Source organism: Harpia harpyja, chromosome 6 (assembly GCF_026419915.1).
Source record: "Harpia harpyja isolate bHarHar1 chromosome 6, bHarHar1 primary haplotype, whole genome shotgun sequence".
Taxonomy (NCBI): domain Eukaryota; kingdom Metazoa; phylum Chordata; class Aves; order Accipitriformes; family Accipitridae; genus Harpia; species Harpia harpyja.
The window spans coordinates 63,200,014-63,220,760 of record NC_068945.1 but is presented as its reverse complement, the minus strand read 5'-3'; the positions used below and the strand labels follow the sequence as shown (position 1 = coordinate 63,220,760).

At 41.5% G+C, this 20,747-nt stretch overlaps 1 protein-coding gene across 6 annotated transcripts; it reads left to right on the top strand.

The window, feature by feature from the left end:
- Positions 1 to 2,297: 2,297 nt before the first annotated feature.
- On the top strand, positions 2,298 to 19,792 carry PRPF18 (pre-mRNA processing factor 18). Of its 6 annotated transcripts, XM_052790919.1 has the most exons (12): positions 2,298 to 2,404; positions 3,529 to 3,606; positions 3,732 to 3,758; positions 5,002 to 5,022; positions 6,550 to 6,654; positions 8,332 to 8,445; positions 10,394 to 10,540; positions 12,256 to 12,324; positions 13,411 to 13,551; positions 14,053 to 14,124; positions 16,571 to 16,726; positions 19,118 to 19,792. In XM_052790919.1, exons 1-12 carry the CDS (start codon positions 2,339 to 2,341, stop codon positions 19,196 to 19,198), a joined length of 1,077 nt encoding a protein of 358 aa, XP_052646879.1. In that variant the 5' UTR covers positions 2,298 to 2,338; the 3' UTR covers positions 19,199 to 19,792. The 6 variants fall into 6 exon arrangements, with proteins under 6 accessions (XP_052646879.1, XP_052646881.1, XP_052646882.1 ...); XM_052790922.1 differs by lacking the exon at positions 16,571 to 16,726 and having other exon boundaries at positions 2,318 to 2,404; XM_052790920.1 differs by lacking the exon at positions 5,002 to 5,022 and having other exon boundaries at positions 2,319 to 2,404.
- The last annotated feature ends 955 nt before the right edge of the window (positions 19,793 to 20,747 follow it).

Sequence of the window (20,747 nt, the reverse complement as noted above, 5' to 3'; positions counted from 1 at the left end):
TGTTAGTGAATGCCCTCAGAAAAACAGAGCCAACATATACACATATCTGCATACATACAGTAACTCTTTTGGGAGATGTTGTACTTTGTAGATTGCCACTTCTCTTCCGCAGGACAAGACAACTGTCTTGATCACAGAGGGGATTTACATTAAGGGATGATTTGATCTGGAGGCAAGAGAGCGCAGAACCAGGAGTACTGGAAGAAGGGCACCAAATCAATTGTGGAAGGTTGCGTCATCATTAGTGAACTTTCAGACACCTTTTAGAGGTACGGCATGAATTTCAAACCTAGCCAAAGTTGTTTTACCAACATAAACTGTTCAGCTGCTTTCCTTGTCCGTTATAACCCCCCCTGCCACCTTGTTGGTTTGATTTTTATAAACTGGGGGATCTTTGGTTTAGGTGTCACCTCACAGTAACTGCATCACTCTTGTGAATACTGTGTGAGAGTTGTCTTTCCTCTATTTTGTACTGTCTCTAATTGAGATATAATGTCAAACTGAAGCAGGAAATGAAGCAAGGTCTAAGGTTACGTCTACACTACAGTTAGCTGAGGGGGGCAGCTCGCACTTAGACACAAGCATGCAGATTTGTTTGCCATAAAGTCCACTACAGAGTATTCCTACAGCCTCCCGATTTTATGCCTTTACCCAAGTGTGGGCACATACCCCCGGGCCTCTCTATTGAGACTTTCTTGGATCCTTTCACCCTCCGATGTGAAATAATTTCCTTTTAGAAGAACTATGAAAAAGCGTAGGAGGGCTGTTTCTGCTTCCTCATTGCAAAGCGATTGCATTCAAGCCTCAGGTAAAGCAGGGCACAATTTCTAAATCCATACCCCTCCAGCCTGGGTTTAAACAACACTCTTAAACCAATGGGCCATTTTCTGCAAGAAAGAGCCACAGCGCACGGCTCAGATTATCTAACATAGGTGAAACGCCAGTTGCAGTTACAGCCCTCCAAAATAGCTACTGGAGCAATGGAGCTTACAATGGGGAAAGGCAAAGAAAAAATCTGGGAGGAGCTAAAGGTGAAAAAAAATAATCTGGGAGGACCTAAGGAGGCAGAAGCTGCTGTGTGCCATAGCACGAGGCTAGAAGAGACAGAGGTGCTGCCACCAGCCAGGCTGCTCCCAAGCCAAACAGAGGAGCTAAAGTTACAGTGACTTTCACCCTTCACTGTTTGGTGGCCTTTGTTTCCAGCGAAGGTGTAGCCCTGATGAATTTAAGCATAGTGAGAATTGGCTGTTCTTACTCATTCTTCAAAGATTTTTCTGGATCTCTTGGACTTTACAAGCCACAGGATGGAAATCGCTGGACAAAAACAGGTGAATAAGCGAAACAAGAGATTTCTTTGTGTTATTAGCTGTGTCACAAATGCTGTATGCCTGGTGACAAGGACTCAAGCTAACAAAGGCAGTACGCTGTAAGCTATACGCGCTAAGGAGCTCAGTCCCTACCAGCTACCTCGGTCCCCTAGACCTGAAGGAAGCAGAAACCAGGCACCACAGTTAAATCCCAAGGCGCCGTCTCAGGTGCACAGACAGCTCGGGGGACGGGGAGCGCAAACCTCTCCCATCATTTTTAATGCCAGCCCCTGGGGAAGGAGCGGGGTACTCGCGAGCGCCCTGCAATTAAACCCTACAGTGTTCGCTGGTGTAGTTTCACCTGAGGGCATCCCGGAGTCAGTGGAAGAGTTCTGATTTCCCTCGGGGTGTTGTTAACCCTCCTGGAGCGCGCTGGCGGGTGGCAGGGGCACACCGGTGCCCGGAGCGGCCGAGGAGGCATCTTGCCCTCCTGACCCCAGCTCCTTGGGGCCGGTGACCGCCTCAACGACCCATAGCATCGTTTAGGTTGGGAAAGACCTTTAAGGTCATCGAGCCCACCCCTTAACCTAGCACTGCCAAGTCCACCACTAAACCATGTCCCTAAGCACCACGTCTACACGTCTTCTAAATACCTCCAGGGATGGTGACTCCACCACTTCTCTGGCACCCTGGGTTCCAGGGCTTGACAACCTTTCGGTGAAGAAATTTTTCTTAATATCCAATCTAAACCTCCACTGGAACAACTCGAGGCCGTTTCCTCTCATCCTATCGCTTGTTATGTGGGAGAAGAGACTGACCCTCCCCTCGCCGTCACCGCTGCCCCTGGGCGCAGTCGCGGTGTCGCGCCCTATCGCGCCCTATCGCCGCCCCCTCAGCCCTCCTCCCAGCCACCAGGGGGCGCTGTGCGCACGCCTGCCCCTTGCGGCCCGCCCTGCGGCGCGGCCGTCCGGAAGTGACGGTAGTGTTTTGCTCCGCCATTTCCGTCGGCGGCGGAGGCGGCTGGGGCGGCCATGGATATCCTGAAGCGGGAGATCAGTCGTAAGCGGCAGCAGCTGGAGGAGAAGGAGCTCGTGGGGGTGAGGGCGGCCGGGGTGGAGGCTCGGGGTTAGGGTGGAGCGGCGGGAACGGCCTGAGGGGGAGGCTCGGGACGGGGCCGGGGAAGGGGAGAGGAAGCGGCCTGGAAGAGGGGCTCGGGTGAGGGGATCCGGAGCTGCCCAGGGTGGGGGCTTGGGAGGGTCGGGGTCGGCCCGGGAGGGGTTCGGGGAAGAGGAGCGGCAGGGGCCCAGGGTGGGGTGAGGGAAGGAGTGAGGAGGAGTTTGGGGCTGGGGTCAGCGGAGCATTGGGGGCGCGGAAGCAGCCTGGCTTCAGGGCCTTGCTGTGTGCCTCTGCCTTTTGGAGCTGGTTTAGTTATTTATTTCAGGCACCGAGGGATGAGAAAAGTCTGTGTCACCTTTGGTGAACGATGTGCGGATCCCTGTCTTCGCCACGGCTGCGTTCTGTTTGTAGCAGTAGTAGGGTCACAGAGGTGCTGGGGTGTGCGCGGGCCGAGGGTGTTAGCTTAAAAACACTCACGGTAAAGCAGAGCGCTTTCGTGGATGTCTGAGTTTAGGTTTTGGCGTTAGTGGTTGAAGTGGGGAGCTGTGATCGGAGGCTGTTGTAGGTCAGGCAGGCAAAGTATGAAGAAAGAAGTAATAGTGCGTATTAATCAAGGGAAGCGGTTCAGGGTGACCACAGTTGCCAGCTGTTGTGTGTGTGGAAGGTCTTATCAAACACATTTCTACGTAGGTGCACCAAGCAAGCTTACAAAATATTCTGTATAAAGGTGGTTTCTCCAGCCTCCTTGATTTAGTGTGAAATGACATGTTTTGTATGGTTTATTTAAACAACTTTCCTGTACTCTACCCTGGGGCTTGTTGTGCACGTCTGAAGTGAAGCTTTACGCTAACGAATACCATGGCCTTACATGGCAAAGAATGTGGTTTTTTTTTTAAAGTGCTGGTGAACACGTTGTGCTTTTAAGTCTGCTTATACATATATTGCTGATTTTCAGAGGTGCTTCCAACTAGTTCCCTTTACATGACAATGTAGCCATCTCTATGAAAGGACGTGGCTGAATTCACCCAATCAAGTAAGGAAGTTTGAGCCGTTTTTGCCCAAGTATGCAAAACTGTAAACTGTTAACAGTTTTCCTCTCTTTTAGGGAAATAAGAAATATTTCAAACGCAGTGAGTTAGCTAAAAAAGAGGAGGAGGCCTACTTTCAGAGATGTGGCTACAAGGTATGGTAATTGTTCTTTCAGAAATTTGTATGTTTACTTCGAAGTCTACATTTTATTATCAACAGTATAAATGTTTTTAATGATAATTGTTGTTCTTTGTTCAATCTGTTAATGTTATACATTAGCCTGTAAATGAGAAGCCACCTGGAGAGGTATGACTTTCCAAAACCATTTTCAATGCAGGGAAAGATATGCATGATATACAGCTACTTAAGTTCGTGTTATGGTTTGGCTTTTATTTCTTTTGTTTATTTTTTCGTGGAAAGCATGAAGTGGCTTGGGATCAAAGCTTGTCTTCCTTTCTTTTTAAATTGTGCTGTTAGGCATGAACACTGGATCTGATATAGCCACCTTCCCCCCCCTTGCTGGTAAAAAATGGATACATTCAGATAATTTTATCCATTCAAATAATTTTCACGGTCTTGTCAAAATGTCCAAAAGAAATCAGTATAGTGTGGGTGCATATTAAAAAGATCTGCCAACTTTCATACTGTTTATATTTGTATTTGGGTTTTGGCCATCAACCATCCAGCATTGAAAGAGTGCAACAGCAGCATTTATTTTCTTGCTGGCAAAATATTAGGAAACAATTGGTAACCTAGGGTGCATTTTGCAACAAATGAGTGATCTGGAAGGCTTTATCTGCCTTGTAATGGTGTCAGGGAAATGGTTTACTGAAATGGAAAGAGTGTTGTTTTCTTTTACAAGTGTGTGTGTGTCTGCCTGCCTGCCTGATTATACGTGTATGGGAGGGGGTATGCATTCCCTTGTGGAAGGTAGAGGCTCGTAATCTTGTTTGCTGTTCCTAGGCACAAATAGGAGCTTTGTTTTCAATTGAACTTTACCTAGTTAGTGACTTATTCTGAAACCTTGATCTGTTTGTAGAATATTTGAACATCAATGCCAAAATGATTCTTGGAACGTGCAGCATATAGTCATGAGAAAGTGTTCTGTGAATCCAGTCGCTCTTCCAAGTGGAAATGACTACATGATGCTTTTTGAGCATTAGCTTGAGTTCTTCAGAACCTTACATGGCAGTTAAAGTGCCATTACCTGTGCTGCTGCAGCACCAGTTTTGGTTTGAAATGTAACCCTGAGAACGGTTTTAAAATAAGTTGCTGCTTTAAATTTAGTAGCTTTTTAGAGCCTCCCAGATTTCTGCATTTGATCTTTACTACATTAATAAGATGTAGAATATAGACTGATTTCTTTTTAAATTCAGGTGCGTTTTTGCTTTGCGTAGACTTAATAAGCTGTAATAATTTGACTTGCTTGAAAAAGAAAGCACTGAAACCAAAGTAACTGTGGTAAAGATATTGCTTGTAACTTGGAGTCCAGCTGACAGAACGGATCAAATCTTTTCCCCCCATGCTGCTGTCTCTTTATGATTTCAAGAATGTTTGTAAGTTAAAATTTGTACGTATCCTTCTGCCATGGGAATGTATTTCTTTATATATATATTTTTTTTATTTTTATTTTTTTTTACACAGTTCTTCCATATTTTCTGTCCCCTGTCAATTCCCACTTTCCTGCATTGATGGAAGTTTTATTTTTCCCCTCCCTTTATGTGTGAAGCATTGATTTGATTGTCCTTCCCTTACTTGTTCCAAACACGTGTGGTTATAGGATTGATTTCTGTGTTGGCTAGTACAGCACTGAATATAGATTTGTGGCTGAATCCTGTAGCTGGAGCCACAGGGGTGGATCCTTACATCCACATGGAGTCACACTGACACCGGAGTGCAAGACTGGCACATTGGCCTGAAAGAATAGAAAAACTTCTTTAGAAAAAACTGTCTAGTACATTCTTCAAACTGATCAGCCCAAATACAGACTGGAAATGACAATATACTGCCCATGCACGGAGAATGCTACAGGGTGCTGTAGGATTAAGTGGAGCATTTCCGTCTTAGCAAGTATGGAAAGGAAATAAATTCTAGTAAGGAATCTAGGAAAAAACAAGATGTGAGTGAGTACTGGAAATGTTTCCTTATTATAGGAATATTACCAGCAGCAATCTGCTCATGCTGTCAGAAGTGTAAAATTTGAGCTTATAAAGGGAACTGTAGTTAAATGACTGCTGTCTCAGAGTTACTTTGATCAAAGAGTTGTTTTGCATTATTAAAATACTGAGTAATGAAGAAGGAAAGCTCTGTTTGATTCAGGAACCTTCTTTTAGATTAAGAGTTGTTGTTAATGAGATCCTATCCCTATGAGGAGTTGTAGGTGTCTTTTTTTATTAACCTGCAAGAAACTATGGCAATCTTGTTAGAAAGATGTGTTGCCTTAAACAAGCACCTATCAGGACCTGATAGAAGCCATGGATCACTGCTAATTGTATTCAGCTTGCTGAAGCTGTAGGTAATAAACTTTTTAAGCTGACACTGCCACCAAAAGAGGCAGCCCCACTCTCTCCCTGCCCTTGGGTTTTTGTTTCTGCCCTTGTGTTCATGCATGTGCTACGCCTGGTGAGCTGGATGAGGAGGTTTAGTGGGCTGGGAAGAGTACCTTTCTCTGTGTTTGCCAGATTATTTTCTGTTTGAATCATTTCTTCCACCTGGTTCATCACATAGCGATGCAAATGCTTTTGCATGGGTAAGGATAGAGCAGGGGCAGGAATCAAGAGGCAGAGGGTGGATTTGCTATTTCTGGCACCAGTGCTGACATCTGCCTGCTAAAGTGATTGCCAGACTTCAGCAATTGTCCTTTCCATTTGCTATAGAGACTGCTTCCTGCAAGATCCACAACTGTTAGTTAAATACTGGTAATTTAAAAGCTTTTATTGTTCCGTGAAATTCAATTCTAGACAATAAAGACTATGAAACTAGAAGTTTATATTGTCGTATTACAATCTGTGTTCTAGAGTTCCTGTATCTTTACATTGCTGTCAATATATGGGTTTATTTCCCTCGGCCCATTAGTAATTATGTCTGTTGAATGTAGGTACAGCAGCAAGAGGAGGAGGAGAAGCCACTGACTTCATCAAATCCAGTGCTGGAACTCGAACTGGCAGAAGAAAAGTTACCAATGACCCTTTCCAGACAGGAGGTAAAATCAATCATCATAAACAGACTACTTGAGTTTACAGCAAATGCATCTGAAATTTCTTGTTAGGGCTGCTTTTTATAGTGAAGTGTATTTTTTTTTTTTTATGGCAGTTTGTGTAAAATAATAAGCCTCCATTTTTACAGTCAACAATGGTCATCTTTGCTCATCAAGGATCTGCTGTCCAATTGAATGCATAGGGAGGTACAGATAGGTAGAGCCTCTGTGCTATGGATTTGCACAGGTGTGCTATAACATTTTACAGCTCTTTCAGATGACTTCTAGGGTAGTACCCTGAATATCAGTATTATCCTTGCATGATACTGAAGATGGCATGCTGTTTTTTTCCAAGATTTTTTTCCCCCAGCTTCTTTTCTTTGTAGCTCATTGGTCTGAACCCAAATTTAGAAACCAAGTTTTGGAAGTTCACCTTGATTTCTAGAAGAAAAAGTCCTGAAGCCAGAGCAGCCAGTGTGTTCTTTGTCCCTTCTAAGGATAAAAATACCTATGTGATTGTGAGTTCACAAACAGATCTGTACTCCAAAGCAGAAGACAAGCAGGAAGTTCAGAAGTACAGAATAAATTCCCATCTGAAATTCACAGCTGAAATGATCCACGAATATCACATGACCCTTAATTTTGCAAGATACTTACTGTTTTTTACAGGAATATATCACAGGACTTGTAATGTGGGCTGTTGGTTTCATGTTTGGTCTGTATGTCCTGTGTAATGTTCACTGTCTCACTATTGATCTACTTGTGTGCATGTTTTGGTCAAGGTTTAGGTGTTCCTGTGCCAGCACTCTATCCACCCCTGGTTTTGTGATATGTATGCAAGTCAAATACTTGCCAACATACAGCAAGACACTTGAACTGAGTAAACGAATTAACGTCTCAATTCGTTTAGTTTCTTATTGTCCAACCAGTCTATTGCTATAAGGAAGTAGTGGCATGAAATGAAGTGTAAGCCCTTCTCTTGATCACCAAAGTATTGCGTGGTGATTCATGTATCAGTAAGCCTATTGCTTGGTACAGTACATGAATAATGATAAGTATAAAGAGATCTAGAAGCAATGCATGAGGAATTGGGAGAATAAAGTTCAGTTTTTGGCTCTGCCCATGACACTGCAAATCAGCCAAGGGAGGATGTTATGCCTCTGTTACATCTAGTTTTAAAGTAACTATCACATTAGATTATGGGACTTAATATTTGCCAAATGCTTAAGGATGAGAATTTTCAGGAAATCAGTCTTGCAGATGTGCTGGGACAACCTGCAGCCTAGTTAGGGAGTATTTTTATTGCCCTGGACAAGTAGGTGAGTGAGATTATCATCAAGTTCCTTTGTGATTTTGAAAACAGTTTTTAAGCTCTGCCAGAGGGATGATTTTGTGTTTAAGCAAGTCAGAGCAGGTAGAAGTTAGACTATACTAAACAGCTTAGGATTTTATGCAAAATTTAGATTGGTAGTATTTGGAATGACCTTTCACTGAAATACCGTGGGAATTTTATATTTAGGTTGTAAAGTGTCTGGAACATTTTTCTACTGCTTAAAATATTGCCATTTCCTCTCCAGTCCAGCTCAGCTTGTTATTCTAAGCAAAGTAAATAAATCCATCCTTCTGGATTTTATTTTGCTTCCTTTACGAGTTTGCGTAAGGGAATGCTTTGATTCTTTTCAGGTTATCAGGAGGTTACGAGAGAGAGGTGAGCCGATCAGACTGTTTGGAGAAACAGATTATGATGCATTTCAGCGTCTGAGGAAGATAGAAATTCTTGCACCTGAAGTGAACAAGGTAAGACTGGCTAGCTATTAGTTACTTATTTGTAGTGGGATTACCAATAAGGAGCCCTATAAAAGTTAACCAAAAATCAGTAACTGTTAATTTTCAGGAGGGAGGAGCAGTACAGAGCAAAGAGAAATATCTGCTCCGTCTCATTTATTGCCTTAGGAAGTATGTTAAATGTCATAGTTTTGTGCACAATTACAATTCCTTATGTTAGTTCAACCCTAGAAACCTTCTAAGCCCTTTTCAGTTGAAAGAGGGGCCTCCAGGTGGCAGTAATACCCCAGCCTGTGCTGTTACCTGCTTTTTAACCAGCAGAGAAGACAGTCATTTACTGTTAAAACTGTCCTGTGTTTGTGATTATATGCATCTCTGAGAAGGTACAGGTAAGTAAGAGGACTGCATCCTGTCTTTCTGGTATGTAAATGATTTTTCAAATCCCTTGATTCCAGAGGTATAACTTGTTATGGAAACTTCATTTTCCCCCCCTTCCCTTTAAAGTAGCCATCAATTCAAAAAATGACTAAAAGATATAGTTAACTGATTTACTCCTTTTGTCTTAAGAATTGATCAGTTAAGTGAGGAGGTGCAATTGGGGTTTGTTTTGCATTCACTGTTAACCAAATTTGCAACCCAGCTAAAAGAGTGACAGTTTGGATTTTCTTCCCTAATTTGGGGCAAACTGAATTGTTTGAAACGTCTTTGCTGGGGCTGCCCAGAAAAGGAAAGCCTTTTCCTGTTCAAGTCTTTTAAAAAAAGATAAACAGATCGATCTAAATGGTTATTTAAAAAAAAAAAAAAATTCTGCTAATGACAGCTTCCCCTCCAGTGACATTGACGACAGTAGTAGGAATATTAGGAAATAGTGAGCTCATAAATAGGATTGTGTGGGATTTTGTTACGTGTTTCAGTCACTCCTGTTGCTATATGTTGCTTAAAATGTAGACAGTTACTACAACCAGTTTGTGGTTCAGACATTTTTAGACTGCTAAATGATCAATAGAAACGCTCCAGACAGTCAAGCATGATGATGGAAGAACGGAAATAACGGTGCATATCTACTCCCAGCGGAGTGGCTGAATTTATCTTAGGGTAAAAATGTCATACTCCTTTATAGGGAGTGTGAGAAGCAGAAAAGGCCTTGGCTCTGCATGAGCACTGCTCAGCAGTAACTAAAACATCTCTGCATTATCAACACTGTTTTCAGCACAGATCCAAAACATAGCCCCATACCAGCTACTATGAAGAAAATTAATTCTATTGTAGCCAAAACCAGCACAAGCTTTATATTTTATGTCTCCAGAGTGCAAGTCCTCTAACTGTGTCTAAGCTGAGTTTCTTGTTCTATTTAAAAGCAGCCCTAAAATTTATATATATGGTTTCAAACTGATTCTAATTTTTTTTTAATCACCTATTCTAGAGTAGGGGATTTTAAACACTTCATCTATATAAAACATTCTGCTATGTTTAAATCATTGGTAATAAAGGGAAAGTACATAAATGTTTTATGTGATAGTACTGAAGGAGTGTTGCTTACCTTATTTACAGCTTTTTTCAGGGTAGATGTGAAGACTTGTAGAGCTTATGGTGGGTATGGTCTGTTTTCTGTTTGGTTGGGGGTGGTTCAGTGCATTGCTTGGAGAAAATGTCTTGAAGGAATTCCTAGAAGTCGATTCAGTCCTCCATGCTTTTCTGGTGAAAATATGGTAAAAGGTCTTTTTCATAGGTATGAACATTGCAGAAGTTGATGCACCAGCTTTTTGTTAAGTGCTGAAGCAATCCAGAACTTGTTCTTTGCATTCAGTTTAAATTCAGACAACAAAGCTAAACCCTTATGCATGTTTTTACAGAATTTGGCTTTTCTTAAACAGAAGTTGGACGCTCACAGTGCCAGTACTGAACTGCTTTTATTTACTTGAGGTTTTTTTGTAAACTAGTAATTTCTTATCTTTTCTAGGGCCTGAGAAACGACCTGAAGGCTGCTTTGGATAAGATTGACCAGCAGTATCTGAACGAAATTGTAGGAGGCCAAGAAGCAGGAGACGATGACTCACAGAATGACTTGAAAGTCCATGAGGAGAATACTACTATTGAAGAACTAGAAGTATGTGATGGGTAGAATTTAATTAAGGGATTATAGATGTAATATATTGTTGTGAGAAAGCTTCAGGATTGTTTAGAGAAAGTTATCTTGTTTTCAACATCTAACTTAGGCATTCTGAAGTATCCTTAAATAAGCTCTGTTAGGCAATTTAGGTTTCTAAGACTTGAATTGCACCATAGATGCCTGCAGTAGACATGTGAAAACTCAAGTGGTCTTTGTTTACAACGCCTCATCAAAAAGGCGGCAGGAGTTGCCTGCAAGGAAAGTGATACAGTTAGGATTCCCTCTGCAGGGAGTTTGGAAGTAGAGAATTTAATAAAAATACATTATCTGGTCATAAATTCTAAAGCCTTTCCAATGAGTATTTGAGAGGGTAATAAGCTTAGTACCAATGAATTTTCCCTATACAAGAAAGATGGACTCTGAAAAACAGACACACAAAAAGAATGTTTGATATAAAAACATCCAGGACCAAAAAAAAAAGTGGACGTCACAAGTAGAGAGGTCACAGGAAATACAAGAATTGCAGAGACGATGTGTCCTAGAAACTTCAGTGCAAATGGCTACTATGTTCTGAAAGAATACCATGGTATTTGTGTAAGTGAGTGTAGAATGAGTGCCATGAAACGCATTCAGCACCTGGTATTTTAGGGTAATGTTTTGAAAAGCGCATTAACTTCAGCTGAAGACTTTTACCCTTAATCTTCAAAACTCTTTGCAGGAGTTAATCTTCATAACGTCTCTCCAAAAGTGTGTTTAAGAAATAATCTGATTTATAACAGAAAGCCTAAATGAATACATTATTACTAGGAGATAGTCTTTGGGGTTTTTGTTAGGGTACCAGGGGTTCTGGTTTAAAATAACTGTAGTACCAGAATGGATACCAGTTGTAATGGGGCTGCATTTTATTGATCTGTTAGTTCTCAAAATATCCCCTTTTTGGGGTAGTAGGGCAGGCTTAGTTTGAGCCATGAAAGTAATCTTTTTCTGAAAAGTTTGAAAACACTGCAGTCTTAATTTTATCCTACTTTAACTGCATTCCCTTGAGCATAAAGGCTTACACTGAATTGGGTTCCAAATCTAGGAGATTTTTTAAAAATAAAACTCCCTTTGAAAATGTGAGGACAATGGAAATAGATTATAAATCCAACTATACCTACTGGAAAATATTTCTAAAAGTTGCTGTTAGTATTAACAGTTTTAAGGTTTTGGCAGGAAGCTAGAGTATTGGAGCATACTACTGGGGTTTTTTGGTGGTGTTTTTGGTTTTTTAAGGTTTGTTCCCTCAATTTCACAGTTATAATTAAATGAAATGGTAAAAAGCCCCAGTACATCAGAGAATTGGAATAGCTTAACGAAATAACTAGGTTAAGTGATGGCTTTGGGGATCTCAAAAAATGCAGTGCACCCACAGTTCCCCGTAATACAGTGCTGTCAGCTGCTAGTTATGCCAATAATTTAGTAGTTAATGAATGAAAAATTACTGTTGCATTGACTTTTCAGAAATAATCATATTGGCTTTTTGACTTAACTTTTTAATAGATTAATGAATCTCAGTAGCATATATAGCTGTTTCATTGCATTTTCTGACTAGTGTTTTGGATTACTGGTGGAGTTTACTACAGTTCACGATGCAGTGAATCAGGCTCTGCTGTGGTGGTGGTGGCAAACTTCTAGACAATGTGGAAATAATTGCCTTTTTTGTCCTGTTCTAGGCTTTGGGAGAATCCTTAGGACGGGGTGATGATCACTATGATATGGACATCATAACGAAGTTTTTGAAGGTAACAAACTCTAATAGATTAATTATTCTGTAGCTGTGTCTTTTTTTTTTTTTTCTATCATGCAGATACATTTTTGTAAATAGAAGGGACAATTTCAGTTGCTTGGAGAGAAAAACTCAGACATTGTGCTTAAGATGTGGGATTTTTCAAATGCTTCGCACTCCACAGCCTTAGTTAGTTACAATAATGACTTCTGCCAGGCCTGGGAAAGAGCTGTTGGGAGAGCAGCGTTCTTCAAAATCTGGTCCTACTTTTCCAGAGAAAATAAATGTGGTTTTGATTTCTGTATGATAATTGAGGCAGTTGTATGTAGTTGCTTCTATGTACTACTATGGCATTAAAAACTTCCGAGGAGTCCCCACCTCCCTTCCCCAGGAACAGTGCAAGCAGAAATGAAATGTCACTTGGTTCTGTTACGTGAAATAAAAGAATTTTAAAGGAAGTCTGCTGGCTTTGCTGAGGAAACAGATTCAAGTGGACGCTAGAAAACCGTTTCCTTGTTTCCTGGCAAGAAGCCTGGATTGCCTCTCATTTGAGATGGTCCCTGTGTAACTATTGTGATGATCAGAAGTCACCCACAAATGAAAGCTTCAACTCTTGCTGTATCAGATATGTTGGCATTTTAATATAGTTTGGGTGGGGCAGTCAGACAAAGAAAGCTGAAAAATTGTTTTCCAGGTGGAGAGAAGGTACGTTTGACATGTTTGCTTTCTGTTGTGTTGAATTTTCACTGTGATTTTTACTGTTCCTTGCGCTCTTTCTCAAAAGTTACCCTGAAACATCAGCATTCTACTTAGATTTCTGCTCTTTTTATGTACCCCTCCTCCTTCCCAGCACTGATACCTACACTGTTGTTTCCTTGTACATGCTTTTTTTATACATGCTCCTCCTTCGCCCGTGTGTTTTTGTGATAGGGTTGTTCATATCCCTCCTTGCCTATCCCTCTGAAAGAGGCTTCTTGCCTTTTTAATTCGGATTTCTCCAAAAAACTCATTTTGCCTTGATGGCTTAAACTGCTGTTCCCATCTGTTTTGCCGTGGTTGTCACTAGATGGCACTATGACATAAATTTGCTTGTTCCTTGTAGTTTCTTCTTGGAGTTTGGGCTAAGGAGCTGAATGCCAGAGAAGACTACGTGAAACGGGGAGTACAGGGGAAGCTGAACAGTGCCACTCAAAAGCAGACGGAATCGTACCTGAGGCCGCTCTTCAGAAAACTTCGGAAAAGGGTGAATCACTTTTAAATGTCACTATCCTGTAAGACTTATTTTAACTTCTGCTTTCAAAGTACCCAGTGATTAGTGCCCTTTCCTAAGGTAATGTTATCTTCACTGAAGAAGAGAGGATAAGTGAGTTGGTCAGAGTGTCTGTGTCTAGAGCCCATGACTCCCAGTTCTGACCTTTTTGTCTTGACAAGTGAATTCTTCTGCCTACCCACTGCTTTTCCAGGTGTTGCTTGATGTATCACCTGTTCACTAGGTTGCAAACATGATGGAGAATTTGGATTGTATTTTGCACTTTGCCACTAGCTACTATGTGTAACCACTTAACCTCTCTTGCTTCTCATATTCTTCATCTAAATAACAAAGATGTTTTCCTTTGTTAAAGTCCTCAAGCTAGGGTAGGTGCTCAACTTTGTATAAATGCTGAGTACGATGATTTTCCTGAGCTGCTATTCTGAAGTAAAGATGTCTTCTTTTTTTTTTTTTCTTCTTCTTCTTCTCCTGTAGACACTTCCTGCAGACATCAAAGAATCAATAACAGATATTATTAAATTCATGCTGCAAAGAGAATATGTGAAGGTATGTTTGTTTGCGCTCTTCCAGCGTGTTCAGGCTGTCTAGTTCCAATAGATTGAGTTTATTACTTCAACATTTCCTATTTTTTTGCATTTTGAAGATACATAGCTGGAAATACACACAATGTATATTCAAAAAAAAATGAAACATGGTTGTTAAAGGTTAGGCTCCAGGTAGTGTTTGATCCACAGCCTGTCAGAAGATCTTTTGAGGTTGGTGAAACTGCAGAGCTTTGCAAGCACAAATAGAATTTTTCTCAGAGATAGTTATATTAAGTTGCAGAGGAATCCTGTATGGGTAACCTGATATTGTAAGGTTAAATGAAGGTATTGAATTAATAGTAATAGGGTGTTGATTAATTAATTAGGAATTAATTGAGGTGAACTGAGTTATTGAATATGAGACACTGTCCCTTTCTTTGGTTATGGTCACATTAGCTGCCCTGGTAAGGTTGAGGTAAGTTAATGAAAAGTTTTTTGGACAAAGTCTGCCTACTGGAGGAGGCAGAAGTGCTTTGGCACACAAGATCAAAGGCAGTGTTAGGTTTTGTTTGTAGCTGCCTTCAGAAGTGGAACTCAAATACCGATAGCATTTGCTTAAGCAGCTTTTGTATGCAGAGGAAATTGAGCTGTGTTTTGCCTTTAAATCTAGTATTTCTTATTATTCTTGTGAGGACTTGGGATAATTTGTCAAGTAAGCAAGCAAACCTGCTTTTGTTATTGAAAAAACTTTAGAAGGCCTAAGGCAAGTTTAATCCAAATCATTTGACAATAGAACTAAACGTGTGGGATGTATGATAGTGGGGTTTTGTTTTGGGGCATTTTTTTTTTTTCTTTTGGTCATCATCATTATGCTGAAATTCCCTTTCCGATGCCTTCCCAAAACAAGCAGTGAGTGTGTGGGAATGTGGCATATCTCATGGGTTAATCAGCTGTGCTTCTCTCTCCAGGAGGTGCTGGGCTTTATGTAAACTTCACAGGCTGATTTGGGGAGGGGTTGAGTACATATTTGGAAGTTTTGGGGTTTTTTTAGTTAGGCTAATGAGCCTTGTGCTTTTAAAGATACTCATATCCTTTTCCATTTTGCTTCTTAAGAGACTTGTCTATTTCTGCCTGCTGTTGTCTTCTGTGCTTTTTTTGCTTTGTGCAGCCTAGTGAGTACTACTGTCAGCCACAAATTCTTACTGCTTTGTTAGATGAAATGCTCAAAAGATTTAAATTTTGAAATCAACATGTGACAGTAAGCAAATGCTAGAATGCAAGTTGTCCAGTCAACCTTAATTAACCCTGTTGTGACAGTCCTGGAAGGGTCTTTAATTGCATGTTCATGTACTATGTTTCATCACAAAACTATATTTAAGTCAGCAAGTAGACACTTGACTAAGACTGTTCAGACTCAGCATCATGTAGGTGAAGACTAAGTCCTGTCCCTTCTTCAGGTTTACTCCCAGCTCTGTCTGTGACCCCCTGCCTCGTTCATTATTCACCTCTCAGTTTGCTCAGTGCCAGTTGGGAAGAAGCTGCACCCACTGGTCATGATTGCTACTTCTCATTGTTTAGTCTCTAAATGGGAGATGATAAATGAACTCCTTATCAGTGAGTCTTGTAGCTGCTTGCTAACAGTGGTGGAATGTCCTGCTCCAAGTCCTTCTTGAAGTTGCTTCTGTAATCACATGTATGTGTCTGTCCCTCTCGCTTCCTGGTTCTCAGTTGTCATGGCTTTTTTAAGCTCTGTACTTCTCTTCCTTTCTCCCTTTCTTTCTACTCATTTTCCATTCAAGTGTTATCCTTGTTCTTCCCCAGGGATGTTGTCTGCTACAGCTTTATGTTAAGAAACGGGGTCTGCTATCTTGATCAGGAAATTTCAGACTCCTTTACTGCTGTTACTGCTCTGTTCATAAACACTGCTACAAATATGCTTATTTAACTCAGTTTTGTAGAGAGCTGGTTCTCGGCCTCTTTGGAAGCTTGCTTCTCTCCCTGAGAGCTGTCAGGCCCCAGTGTACTGTGTACCGGGTGACCTCAGTTCTGCACACGCAGCGTGGGCCTGCAGTGGGTTGCGCTTACAGCCAGGCTCCCTGTTCTAGTCTGCAATCAAAACGGCAAGGGTGTTGAAAGTGATTATAGCAGAAGAGCTTATGGGAACCTGAGAAAGCTGAGGTGAAAATAGTCCCAGTAATATTTAGTTTTAGTCAATATTAGACTGCCTTATCAAGTGCTTTCTTTCATCACCCTATAGGTAAAGTCCATAGCCCTTGCTTCCCTCAGAGTTCAGCATAAACATGAATCGTGTTAGGGAGGTGTGTGGTAAAATTGGTTAATATTGTGCAATGAAACCTGATTTGGAGAGACTGGAATATGTGGTTGTGTTGTATCTGGCAATGCAAAAATGCTCAGCTTTCTGATGCCCTTTCTGTTTTGCTAAGTGTGCATGCACTGTATTCCTTCAGGCAAACGATGCCTATCTTCAGATGGCTATTGGAAATGCTCCCTGGCCTATTGGTGTCACTATGGTTGGCATCCACGCTCGAACGGGTCGTGAAAAGATTTTCTCCAAGCACGTAGCCCACGTTCTCAACGATGAAACTCAAAGGAAGTATATTCAGGTAACGTTAGCTTTGGAAATCCCAACAGATTTGCTTTTGAAGTTAGGGGATCTTTGAGAAATGACTGGTTTCATAGTTACAGGTGATGTGCTAAAAAGGTCCTACAGAAGGACAGTTGGCTTAGTTTGGATCCAGCATAACATCCATTTACTAGGTAGCTCATCCTGGACCCGAAGGCTCTTCAGTGCTGGGCTAGGAACGGAGTCTGATGGGTTTTTCTATGTCTTGACTATTGTGATCCTGTATGAGCACCAAAGCAGCTGTGAAGATGTGCTTTATTGTCCTGAGTTCCTTCACTGTTTAACTCCTGGTTTTAACATCACGTGTGGAATTTTATACCGTGAAATACAGTCCTTCTGACTATTTCTGCAACTAGATAAATTCATTCATTTTCCAAATGTGTTTCTTTAACAGTGTGGGCTCAAAATTCCAGGTCCAATTCCTCCTATGCATATTCATACTCACGTCATGGACTTCTGTTGTTTGTGGAATTAATAGCAGTAGTTTTTCTTCTCCGATGTTTCAGCATAATGGCTGGATGGGTCTGAGGAAACAAGTCTTCTCTCCTTGTATTGTTAAATGTATTTGCTTCTTGCCAGTTGCAGTTTCGTTGAGATAAAGACCTTCTGGCTTAACTCTGAAGCCTCCAGAGCAGCATCGCGGCGCTCAGAGCTTCCGGCAGGATCTTGCTGCTGCGGCAGAAGGACTCCTGTTGCTTTTCAACTTCTGCAGATGTCTGCAAGCAGATTGCTTGTAAAATGCAACTTCTTCTACCTTGAGTCTCTTTGTATTGGGGCTACAAGTATAACCTTTGGTTTCTTCTCAGCTGTAGTATTTAATATCATAACCTGTCAAAAATATCATCATGAAGTCAGAGGGAGCTCCGGACACTTACAGAGCCAACAAATTAAATTTGACCAATTCTTTTGTAAGCTGAAAATCATCATGTGGACTACACATCTTCAGAGACAGGCTCCAGTTAGTGTAACACTTGCTTGGAAGTATTTAATGGATTAAATAGCTTATGTTAAACCAAACAGTTCTGTTGTTAGTCTGTGTTAAAAAAGGAATTTGGACTCGGAAGGAAGATTGTTGTGGGCTTCAACGTGGCCATAATGCTTCTTCTCCAGCTTTGGTGAATAATTGGCCGTCTGTGTCCATTTGCCACTCTTCTAGCAGAAAGGTCTCTACTCTGTAGTGTTGTTTGATCTCTCTTAGCCTGCCCTTTGGAAGATACGGTGTGTATGCATTCCTCACTTTGTCCCTTATCGGCTTTTGGGGTTACATCTGTTGGTCAAGGAAATTTTTGTGTTCATCTTCCCACTGTGAATTTCATATCTGTGCTTCTGAATTACACAACTTACTGAAGTGCGAAGACAGAGTTGGCTTTAAACACGTATGTGTTGGTTTTAAATATCAGGTCTTGTTTAGCTAGTCTGGTTCAAACTGGAGCATGGAATATTATCTGTGCTCCCAGCAGTCACATCAAGCTAACATGTTTCTGATTTACAACAAACCTGGGATTGTAACATCCCAAACAAGAAGTCATTATGGTGCTAGGATATATTTTCCAGACTTGCCTGCATTGAGAAGGCCAAAGCATCCTCTGTTGAATCATTTTTCCCTTCAGTGAGGAGCCATCTTCCATGATGAGTGTCTTAATGACAGGCACATGACTCTGCCATCTTGCAGTACAATGTCACTGCTAAATTACTGTACCACCACAGCAGTTTTCTTTCTTCTTTGTTAGTCTTTTATGCTTGACTTGACTGAAACCCTGTGATTATTTTCTTTCATGTTGTTTTTTGGCAATCGATGCCTTCAAAGAACAGAAGAGAAAAGTTGAAAAGTTGACATGCTGCCTTTCTTCTTGATTACTTCTTCAGTTTGCCTCCATGGGGTAGGTCAGGTGTGGTGCCACCGTGAGGAGGAATGACGTCTCTCCTCCAGAGAAATTGTTTGGTGGTTCTTGTAGCTGTGCAGCTTGTTTTGGTGTCAGAAATTGCTTTTTGCTCTATAAAATTACTTTTAATATTCAGGTTTCTTTAAAATATCTTTTATTGTGATAGTGGTGTTTTCTCCCGTGGCGGCGAAGAGGGATTAAAGCATTACTGTGATCCTTCACTATGAATCTGTCATGAGGGACTGAATCTGTGCTCTCTTTGGTTATGCAGGCTCCTCTAATATTTGAGATAACTTGGCACTTTGCAGACACAAAGATTCATAAAACTTAAAAACTGGAAAAACAACCAAATAGAAAAAAAACAACCCCAAAATAGCAACCGTTTGTCTTGAATTCTTCTTGTTAAGCTTAAAAATACTGTAGACTCTTAAGTTTGTTTGACAGCTGCAGTTTTATTACAGAATTGTCCTTGTTTTGTTAATTCCTAGGGGCTGAAGAGGCTCATGACCATTTGCCAGAAGCACTTCCCAACAGACCCATCGAAATGTGTGGAGTACAACGCTTTATGAGGCTCTGCAGTGTCCAAGGCGTGACTCATATCTTGATCTCCAAGACCCAGAAAGGATTGAAGAGACAGAGTTTGTGCTTTACCACCAAGAGGAACCTAGGGTGGGCTTTGCAGAAAAGCATAAAGCAGCAGATTTTCTACAGCTTCCTTTTTACAGGCCCCATTTATTTAGATTTCTTTTTAAATCTGTGCTTTACGCTGAACACATCCAATATACAGCAGAGGGGGGGGCAGTTTGAAGAGGGTATGACCAGGACAATGACCAGGGGACAATGAATGTGACCCTTGCTTTTATTTCAATTTATTATTCGGGGAACTGTACGGACTGAACTGTTTCCCATATCGTGGAGCTTTAGGTGAGACTCAGCCCTGCGAGGAGCGTATGTGGAATTTTTGGCTGCTTTCCCATTGGAGACTGATGTGGGGAGATGATTAGAGGGAAGCAGTTGAATCTGAATCTTGGTTATTTCTGTAAATATGAAGACTTTAATGGCTAATCTTTCATGTGGTATTTATCAGGAGGATAAAAAAAGAAAAAGGTTTATGTATTTGAAAAATACAGCCAGCCTCAGTGCAAAGAGTTTTTGATCTTGAATGCATCTGATTTGGCTTTTTTTTTTTTTTTGTAACGACAGTTTCAATATAAACCTTCTGGGCTTGGGGGAAGTAATCATATGGCTCTTGAGGCTTTCAAATCCCATTTTTATACATCTGGAGAAAATTTCAGTCTGCCGGGCATTGCAGAGAAAATAATTAGGACCCCCCATGACCACAGACAGTAATTCTTGCAGCCACAAATCTTTACCATTGTACATCTTGACTGGGAATGGCGAAGAAACTCACAGAAATGATGATGTCTAATTCTGCATAAACAATGAAATATTGAAACTTTGTTAGTGGTGCAGGTTGAAAGTCTTAGGCTGAAATAATGTGCTTTTTTAAATTACAAGAACAGCAGTACCTCTGCAACACAACTAAAGGGTTCTTCTCTTAAGGAGGCCTTTCTAGAACCTACAGTGAAGCTCCAAACAAGCCATTGATCACTGCAGTGGCTGCTAATAACCACCACTACCCACATTTGCGAGAATGCTGCCCTCGTGTCTGTCTGGCCCCGCAGATCCCGCAGAGCCGATACAGAGCGCACTCCTCCGCACTTGGAGAAGCCTCTTGTGTGGAGTCAGTGGAGAGGGGAGGCTCTGGTCCTGGCTGCCCGGGGTTGGATTCAGGCAGGTATTTGAGTCTGGTATCCCACTACCATGAGGCAGCAGGTCATCTAATAGATCTGGCACTCCTGAGCTGTGGACTTGTAACCGTTGAGCTGCCACGGCCGTAGGGCTGGTACGGTGTGAGCAGAACCACTTCCTGAAGAAATGCGTCAATATTCAAGTGTATTGGTTTGTCCGAGTCCTCCCCTCGACTGGAAGCGTGGAGCAGGAACCGGTGCCCTCTTCTGAAGGAGTTACCTGTCTCCGTGGGTATTTACAGTGAGACATGGTGCTGGGGGATTTGTGCTGGCAGTGAGCTCGGAGGAGTATCTTGAGGAACTTGAG

Bases quoted from the DNA above. Each gene is read 5' to 3' on its own strand.
- PRPF18 (XM_052790919.1), top strand. From the start codon at position 2,339: ATGGATATCCTGAAGCGGGAGATCAGTCGTAAGCGGCAGCAGCTGGAG. The intron at 5,023-6,549 runs GTACGTATCCTT...TGTTGAATGTAG, and splicing joins ATGTTTGTAAGTTAAAATTT to GTACAGCAGCAAGAGGAGGA. The intron at 6,655-8,331 runs GTAAAATCAATC...GATTCTTTTCAG, and splicing joins TGACCCTTTCCAGACAGGAG to GTTATCAGGAGGTTACGAGA.